Source organism: Terrapene carolina, unplaced genomic scaffold (assembly GCF_002925995.2).
Source record: "Terrapene carolina triunguis isolate 2854851 unplaced genomic scaffold, T_m_triunguis-2.0 Scaffold28687, whole genome shotgun sequence".
NCBI classification, from domain to species: domain Eukaryota; kingdom Metazoa; phylum Chordata; order Testudines; family Emydidae; genus Terrapene; species Terrapene triunguis.
The window spans coordinates 1-9,525 of record NW_020693038.1 but is presented as its reverse complement, the minus strand read 5'-3'; the positions used below and the strand labels follow the sequence as shown (position 1 = coordinate 9,525).

The window sequence follows — 9,525 nt, the reverse complement described above, 5'->3', positions numbered from 1 at the left end:
GGAGTTAGGTGCCCAGATCCCATTGAAATTCCCCTGACTCCCTTAGACTGCTCTAAGACTCCTACCCTCTGTCAGCGTCACTGTGCCATGGCTGTATTATAACTGGGGAAGGCAGGAGTTCTGCAGGGAGTCGATGATCAAACCCTTCATAATGTCGACACCAGCCCGACTTTGCTATGTGTTTGATAACAAAGCCGTCAGAGAGCGCTGCTGTGCCCCCTCTTGAGGGTGCTGGAGTACTACTGCTGCAAGGGAGAGGAAGAGGATAGCTAGCACATTTTGATGCCTCCACGGCTCGATCTTGGCTGCCTTCTCTATGCCAGCATTGTCTCTGAGAGAGAGTTCAGCCCAGGGAGCTGTGGCCGTGCCCATGACACCAGATGGGGCAGGGCAGGCTCCCAGCAGCCACTCTTATTACAGATTTTCCCGTGTGTCCTTGGGAAACGGGCCAGCGGCATCAAAATGGGGAAAATGTTCCATTTCTGGAGGGGTCCGGATTACAGCTACACCAAATATGTGACCTTTCCATGGGAAGTCTGGTTTCTATGGCGACTGAGCCCTCGGCTGGCCTCTCACAGACCATGCTGTGTGGCAGCCAGCCCCGCTCTGGAATGTCCAGGCGGCCGAGGCGCATGGAGTCACCCCAACAGCTGCCTGCACGGTCACCAGGGGGTGGGGGGAACAGCTACAGGTGCCAGTGTTCACCTTGAGCCAGAGCAGCAGAAACCCAGGCAGTAAATAGCTCTTGGGTCACAGGAGCCAATGTGGATGCCAGCCTTACCCAGTTGCCCAGTGGGTCCTGATTGCCTTGGCCTGGCTGCTCCTGACTCGCCTGGGTTCAAACCCCTCCACTTCATCAGCCTTTCCAGTCTGCACGACGCCCACCCGCTCTCCAGCTGCCAACACAGAAGCTGAATACAAGGGGAGCCTGCCAAGCGTATATGCTTTGTGAAACTATGCAGACCGAGGCCTTCAGGAATGCAGACTCCAACCTCCCCCCACCTCCACGCTGCAGAGTCCCACACTGTCCTCCCCCCCGCCCCCCCGGACATGCAGCCTGGGCCAGAAATACAGCAAAAATCCCTATGTGTCACCGACCACAACATTTCCTGCTGAAACCGGCAAATTGAAAAGCCAGGCGGGAAGCAGAGCTTAGAGCAGGAGTCTAGGAGTCAGGAAGCCCGAGTTTTATTAGTGGCCTGGAGTGGACACGGACTCCGTGTGTGACCTTGGACAATTCCCTTCACCTCTCTGGGCCTCAGTTTCACCTGCAGGTAACTGATCCTGTATGCTGATCACCAGCCAGAGTCTTGTGAAAGGCCAATGCTCCAAAAAATGACACCCCCACCCTGGGTTCCTGTTCTCAGTGTACTATGGTCCCACACCAGGCTGGGTCATGTCTAGGCAGCTCTGAACCCCTTCATAAGGCAGCTCCACCAGAAGCAGCTCTGCAGCTGAATTCCCTTCCCTGCCTCCCCAAGCCTCACTAATACAACACAAGTACATTTCAGTGGTTCCGGGAGGAGCATTAAAATTAACCTGTCTGATCAGGGTCCTGTGAATTCTGCAATTGCAGGCTGCAGAGTTTGCATTTGGGGCAGCTGCCCCAGAAATCCACTCTGGGACGCTCTGGCCACAGAAATCCTGATTTCTGGGTCCAGTTTTGCTGCCTTCAGATGCCATTTTGTGCTCCATGCCTGCCTCCTCCTGCTTGCAATGGGGCAGTTCTAGCCGTTTACAGTGGGTATGTTCCTTTTCTCCATGAGTTTGCTAGCTGGGCCAAAAGTTGGTGCTTCCCCGGTGGTCTTGCTTCTCACTAAAGAAGTCCAAAAACCAGAATGGATGTCCTGTGATTTTCTGAGATTTTGAAATTATTTTTTTGTCCCAAATTGAGACGAAAAGTCAAAATCTCGGCATTATTTGCAAAACAAAATATTCTGATATATTTCATTTTGATAATATAATATAATATAATATAATATACATTTGAAATGAAACATTTTGATACTTTCCCATTGAAAATGTCAACAAAATTGATACATTCCTGCAAATGTTTAGAATTAATCAAATCAGCATTATCTTGGAAAAATTTTCCACCAGCTCTATTCCTCACCAACCCGACAAGGCCAGACCCCTTAGGCTGGTGCTCACATCAGCCCTTCGACGTGAGGCATGATCAGCCTCGAAGTTGTCTGTAAAAAGAGCTGTCTACCGGCCCCTGCTCCCTTCCCTCTTTCTGGGCTTTCCTTGAATGCTCTGTCCCCTCCTCCTATACCTCTCTGCTGACAGCCAAAAGGCAGTAGTAATCATAAGGAAGGGGACTAGAACCCAGGCCCACACCCTTCCAGTGCTGTCCTCTTTTTCCTCTGCAGCAGAAGGGTATATGGCACACACAGCTGACATTCTCCCATAAGGCCACCTGGTTTTGTGACAGTTGGTATTGGATCTTGCAGCCTGCTATGAGTGGGGGAAAAATTCTTGCGAGGGTTTTGATTTAATAGTCAAATGAATAACAATCAAAGCTGTTACACAGAAATCCATTCACACAACCCCTTGTTTAAGAATATTTCTCAAGCTACAGTAGAACTGCCAGCTGGCTGCAGAATACAGCATTGATGTGCCATGGCAATGCAAAGCCATGGTGCAGAGGCTAGGAATGACCAGGAGATGGTCTGGAGAGGTTTTGGTGTCTGCTATCTTGTGCTCCAGAATCTCAGCCTTCATTGGTAAAAATTAAGTCCCTAGCCCAGGGGTTCTCAAGCTTCATTGCAATGTGACCCTCTTCTGATAACAAAAATTACTTCATGACCCCCAGAGGCGGGACCGAAGCCTGAGCCTGCCCAAGCCCCACTGCCCCAGGTGAGGGAGCCAAAACCTGAGCCCCACCGCTCCAGGCAGGGGGGCCAAAGCTGAAGCTCAAGCTCAAGGGCTTCAGCCCCAGGCAGGGGGCCTGAAACCTGAGCCCTGCCGCCCAGGGCTGAAGCCCTTAGGCTTTGGCTTTGGCCCTGGGCAGTGGGGCTCAGGCCCCAGCAAGTCTAAGCCAGCCCTGGCGACTCCATTCAAAGGGAGCTGTGACCCACTTTGGGGTCCCGACGCACAGTTTGAGAACCGGTGCCCTAGCCCTTTTGGTTGCAAACAAAATCTTCAAATTGTGAACACAGTGTAACTGACACAGAGATGTTTGCCTGAGTCTGCAGACAACCTGAAATAATAGCTCTGAGAGCTATGAATTGCTCTGTAGTAGAGTCTATCACACCACAGAGGTCTAGACAGTGTGGTGCATAGTGGGAATAGAAAGCAACAGGGTCCCAGGCTGGGGAAGCAAGGGTTAATTAACAACTGAAGCTCATTAGCCTCCTAGAAACCCAGCCTAGAGCAATTCTAAGGTAGAAGGGGACAGCTAGTGGGAGTGAGACTTGGTTCCTCCTATTGATACATTCCCATGTTCTGTTTGCCTTCTAATTGCTGTCACACATTAAGTGGATGGTCATTAGCACTGAGGGCTAAATCCTGCTCCCATTGAAGTCAATCGGAGTTCTGCCCTTTGCTTTCAAGAGTGGGACCAGGAACTGACCCTATGAGAGTAGTAAACCTTCACCAGTCATCTCATCTGGAAATGGACTGTGACTGGCATTTCTATTGCTGGGTGGCCCATTGTGTGCCAGCTGTAGAGCTTTAGTCTGCCAGCCCAGCTAGGGTGCTGGTGCTCTCCTCAGTCATCTTTGCCACACAGAGCTTTTCATAGATCATAGCCATCATAGCCTAGTCCATGCCCTGGGGCTAGTGCGGAATTGTTCCCCACTGTGCATTCTTCAGTCTTTTGTCCAGTCCAGTTATAAATTGCTCATGACTCAAACAATGGGGTTTCTATTGCTTCCCTTGGGAGACTATGCCACAATATTATAGAATTTGCTGCCAAGAGTTTTTTTCCTGCTATTCAGCTCAAGTTTTCCTTTCCTCCTCAGGAAGCACTGTGTGCTGGAGACAACAGGATCTGTGCAGTGTAGCAGAGGGATAGGCAGCTAATGTTGATGGAGCATAGAGAAACAGGGATAGGCACCTAGGAAAGTTGGGGCAGTTATTGGGGAGGTAATAGGTGGGTTTGGCAGTTGTGGGTGGACAGCTTATGGATCACTGCAGTTTACAGGGAACGCACGTACTTGCTTACACTGTTTGATACATGACAATGCATGTTATTTGGTCATTCATTCTCTCACCTTTTCCAGGCCTCCTTGGAGCTTCTTTCACATTTGCTCATCTCCCCACTTGTGTCATCTGCATCCCTCTCCAGATCATTCATCATCTGGATAAACAGGACAAGGTACACCAATTCCTGAGGTGCTCCATGTGCCATTTCCTTCCTACTACCTCTGTAACCATCATCCTCTTTGGCCCATGGTATTAAATCCTTCCCCTGTTGGATATTTCACCACCAGCACAGTACCTTCTCGGCATCTACAGGTGTGTAGGTCTTTGATGTATAAAAGGCCTTCTGGAAAAGAAAAGCTGCATCTATCTTGAGCTGTTTTCAAAAATCTCCCTCTGTTGCCAGCACTGGGGGTCTGTATTGGTACTATAGCAATGGTGGGAGAGCTGGTGGAGACTAGCTGCTGGCATTTAGCTCTGAGCAAGCGTAGCTGATGCAGTGGTAAAAGCATCTGCACCATGTCCATACTAGGGCTCTTGTCATTGCTATCTCTTGTGGAGCTGCACCGACAGTAGTGAAAGGGTGATAGATTCCCGCCCAGATTGTAGTGTGGACAGAAGATCTATGGAATTCATACATTGGGCCATGTCTACACAGCAAAAATAACCAGGTATAAACCAGGCTGTTGTAACATGCTAATGGCCCAATCTTGTTATGATTTATCCTTTACTGTGTGGACAGAAAGAAAATATCATAACCATGTTGTAGGCCACTGTATCTGTCAGGGTTATAGGATGTGGTATTCTTCCTTATGTATGTTATAACATGGCTGAACTATATCTATATCCAAGAGAGAGCTGGATAAATTTTTGAGTGTGATTGTATGATGGGGTTACTTGTGATGGTAGGGAGCAGGGCTCAGAAGCCCTGTGGCTCATTTCTGGTTTATGTCTTATGTTCCTAAAAGCTTATGCTTCAGGGCTTCAGCCAGCCACCAGCAGGGGTCATTTGTAAAGCACTTCAGTATCTGTCTGGATGAGAGGCCCTGTATAACTGCAAGGTATTATTAATAATCATCATCAGTCTGCCTCTTTTTTTAGCTACAGTTATTACTTTTTGACCTGTTGCCTTAGTTGCACATATTCTTCTGGACATAGGGATCTTCTCTCTGGGACTGGCTGGTTGCCCTCACTCTCCCTGGTGAGTAATGAGACAAACAGCCCACATTCACATGTCATACTGCGCCGTGTCTGTTACACAGCTTTAGATCATCTGAATCAATAGCAAATGCTCCCCCTAAGGCATGTGAAAGGGTGGTTTGCTTAAAAAGCAAATCCAGCGCCAGCATTCTGGCTAGCAGCAGCCTCATTGGGGTTTGTCAGTAATAACTCACTTCCTTGCTCTAAATATTTTTCTAGAGGTGGCCTCACCTGGTCACCATTATCAAAAAGCAATTTTGTTGCTAACAACATTCAAACAAAGCAGCTCCGGTCCTCAGCACAGGGGAGCTATTTTGCAGGGCTCTTTGCATTGCACATCACCTTCAAGGAATTCAAACTGATTGATCAAGAGTCCGCTTCAGAGCTCTGTCACTCCACATGGCCACATGACCCCCACGTTTGATTCTTTAGCTCAGTATGTCAACCCCCCTGTGAAGGCAGGGAGCAACCCTTATAAAAAAGTATTCCATTGTTCTCCAGTAATCACCACACACATTGCAGTAGCCCTGCTGGACAAGATGTGCTTTGGCCCAGCAATGAGCAATCCTGTAGTTCATTGATAGAAGGGGGGGAGTGTTCAGTGACTAGTTCTGAGGTTGTACTTCATTGGGAGGCTTTTCAGTTTTTTAAAATCCCACTTGTATGCAGCTATACTGCTGGTGAAAGGTGCTGAGCTGAGAACCCTGCATAGGACCTGAATAGTGTGGGCAGCAGAGGGCAAGCTCTCCAGTCCTGTCATGCCAAGAGCCTTGACCCTGACCTGGAAGGACTCCTTTAGGTAGTATACCTGTGACTCTTTCAGTTCTTGGCTCTCAGCTGAGTCTACCAATAGGAATGGCAATTTGTCCCTACCATAGCAATGGTTTCTGTGATGTGGACACCTGTCCACAGGGAACTGGATTAAGATCTTCCTATTTCTTTAAATTAAGAAACAGTTGCTGGTTGCCTGCAACAGCAAGGCAGAGATCCTTTCAACGAAATTGGAAAGCAGCAAATTTTAAATGGATAAAGGCAAATACACTTTAATATGATGTCCCATTAAACTGATGCATGTAGTTAGGTAAGTTTCCAAAAAGGCTGGGAGACACTTTGTAAAAAGAACAGCCATTTCTATGAATAACGTCTGCAATTACAGTAAATTAGAGGAGCTGTCAATCCTCATGTTTCAGGATGTAAGCTAATCACTGCCTGGTCAGGAATAAATTTCTCCAAGTGGTGTAGTATTGCACAAATTACCAAGTGCATTATGGGAGGTTTATATCTTCTCTTGCTTGGGGTATAAGAACCTAGATGGATCAGGCATTGGCCAATGCTTCCATTAAAATCAATGGAAGTCACAGGATTTTAGCACATGATGCTTTACATCAGTGGTTCTCAACCAGGGGTACATGTACCCCTGGGAAAACGCAGAGGTCTTCCAAGGGGTACATCAGCTCATCTAGATGTCTGCCTAGTTTTACAACAGGCTACATAAAAAGCACTACAAAGTCAGTACAAACTAAAATTTCATACAATGACTTGTTTATACTGCTCTATATACTATACAGTGAAATGTAAGTACAATATTTATATTCCAATTGATTATTTTATAATTATATGGTAAAAATGAGAAAGTCAGCTATTTTTCAGTAACAGTGTGCTATAACACTTTTGTATTTTTATGTCTGATTTTGTAAGCAAGTAGCTTTTCAGTGAGGGGAAACTTGGGGATACGCAAGACAAATCAGACTCCTGAAAGGGGTACAGTCATCTGGAAAGACTGAGAGCCACCGCTTTACATGTTCAACGCACTGCACCAGCATTAAGTAACTACTGTGAAGTAGTATCACAAACTGTTCAAATTAAATCCTACCGCTCAGGTTGCATCTGATCACTATGTATGCTCTGGTACTGTATGCTCCGTCACTCGTGGCTCAGATTATGGGCAAATAAAACTGCATCATAATCTCCAATGAGAATTAACATACAACAGTCTCTAGTGAACTGATCTGAATTCCTTGTCAATAAGGCTCTCTCAAGAGCAGCTTCTCTTTGTTTCACCCCTCTTGTCATTCCTTGTGAAGTTTTCCAGTTTATTTAAGCCAGATCCTATCCACTGATGTCAGTGGCAACACTCCTGTTGACTTTCGCAGAAGTAATCCCTTGGACGCTCAGCTCCTCGGGCAAGGACCTTATCTTCATATTAGCTGGTTAAATGCCAAACACACCTGTTGTGTAATAATGTTTATTAATAACTACATGTACAGTCACATTATATTTTTCTGGTCCCTGGTTGGTTGACCTACAACTACAGGATACATGAACACACACATAGTGTGATGAGATATTCTTTATGTTTTATTTGGTCTCTTGATAGTCTGCACAGTTGGTAATTTGCAATTTCAGCCATTCATCTCAGTGAGCAAAGCTTGGGTCTACCACAAATACAATTCTGCAATGGCCTGGCTAGCATATATGGGCACCAGTTTCTATGGGATAGAGTTAGAAGAACTGCTCAACTGTATGTCAGAGGCCCCATACTGCAGACAGCTATGGATGATTCTCCTTTAGCTCAGATGGCTGCAGGTGGTGGGTCTGGGTGGTATCCCTGCTGCACTGCAATTCTGGTTGTCAGTACTCCAAGAGGAACGTGGGCTTGCTGGTAACCCTCCAGGACTGCCTTGGAGTCCCCGTGGGTTGCTGTCCAGTGTGTGATGGGAGGCGCAGAGGCCCACCGGAATAGGTCCCGCTGCCTTGAATGCGCACGCGCAGAGGTCGGCAAAATGGCGGCGCCCGTGGACCTAGAGCTGAAGAAGGTACCGGCCGGGTCCGATTTGTAGCGTTGCGTGCGGGGGCGAGCGGAGCCTCCTTCCCTATAGCCTGGGTGGCTGCAGGAGGGAGGGCCGCAGCAGGGCCCTGCTCCCCGGGTTCAGAGGCCGCGCGGGGCTCGGCTGTGCTGCAGCCCTGCTGGGTGTCCCGGGGCTGGCAGGAGCCGGGGCCCGGGGAGCGGGGCCTACGTGTGAGACCTGCAGCGCAGCGGAGAGCACGGAGCCGGGGGAGGTGTGGGAGCGTGGGCACCTGAGAGACTCCCCCCCTCCCCCCCGACAGACACATACACACCCTGAGACAGACACTCGACCTCACTCTCTGCAAAGCTCCCTCTCTGTCCGGCCGCATGGCTGATCCCCTCCCCAGCAGAGAGTAGAGCGCTGCCCCTCCCTCCCACTTTTGCTGGGCAGGGCGAGCTTCTCCAGCCCTGACCTGGAGGGAACCAGAGCTGTCAGGGAAGGGAGTGGGCACGGGGAGGTGGCCAGGGGAAAGCTTGGAGAGCAGATAGAAGTGAGTCAGGCCAGGCATCTCCAGTGAAGAGGAGCAGTCCAGTGCCCCAGAAGGGAGGCAAATCACTAAGAATGAGTCTTGCTAGATAACTTAAAAACATATATGTGTGCCACGCAGGAGGGCAGATCCTTGAGCTGACAGTCTGTGTCCAGAAGCGTGTCTGTGTTTGGAATCCCTGGTGTCATTATAGCTGAAAGAGGCAGTTCACTTATAAACCCCTGCACATGAGTTAGCTGTTGCTGAGTTTTCTGAGTCCAAAATGAAAACAGCTGCACCATGTCCAGAAGTGCTACTTGACACTCCTGGACCAGTAAAACTTAATTTCCCGTGCAAAAGTTATGATGTTCAAGGTCAAAATTTCATAACTGTAACTTGCCTACTTTTTTCACTAGGCTTTTACTGAACTGCAGGCCAAGGTTATCGACACACAGCAAAAGGTGAAGCTGGCAGATATACAGATTGAACAACTAAACAGGACGAAAAAGCATGCACACCTCACTGATACGGAGATTATGACTCTGGTGGATGAGACACGCATGTATGAAGGTGTAGGGAGAATGTGAGTAACTTTTTTACTGATAGGTTTCAGAGTAGCAGCCGTGTTAGTCTGTATCCGCAAAAAGAACAGGAGTACTTGTGGCACCTTAGAGACTAACAAATTTATTAGAGCATAAGCTTTCGTGGGCTACAACCCACTTTTTCGGATGCATATAGGGTGAAACATATATTGAGGAGAGATATATACACACACATACAGAGAGCATGAACAGGTGGGAGTTGTCTAACCACACATCACTGAACAAAAACACTGACCCAGGAACCTATCCTTGTAACAAAGCC

At 48.1% G+C, this 9,525-nt stretch overlaps 1 protein-coding gene across 1 annotated transcript; it reads left to right on the top strand.

Annotated features, from left to right (window-relative positions):
- Positions 1–8,105: 8,105 nt before the first annotated feature.
- LOC113409043 (prefoldin subunit 1) lies at positions 8,106–9,248 on the top strand. Its single transcript, XM_026662593.2, has 2 exons — positions 8,106–8,162; positions 9,078–9,248. The coding sequence occupies exons 1-2, from the start codon at positions 8,130–8,132 to the stop codon at positions 9,246–9,248; spliced, it is 204 nt and encodes a 67-aa protein (XP_026518378.1). The 5' UTR covers positions 8,106–8,129.
- Positions 9,249–9,525: the final 277 nt, after the last annotated feature.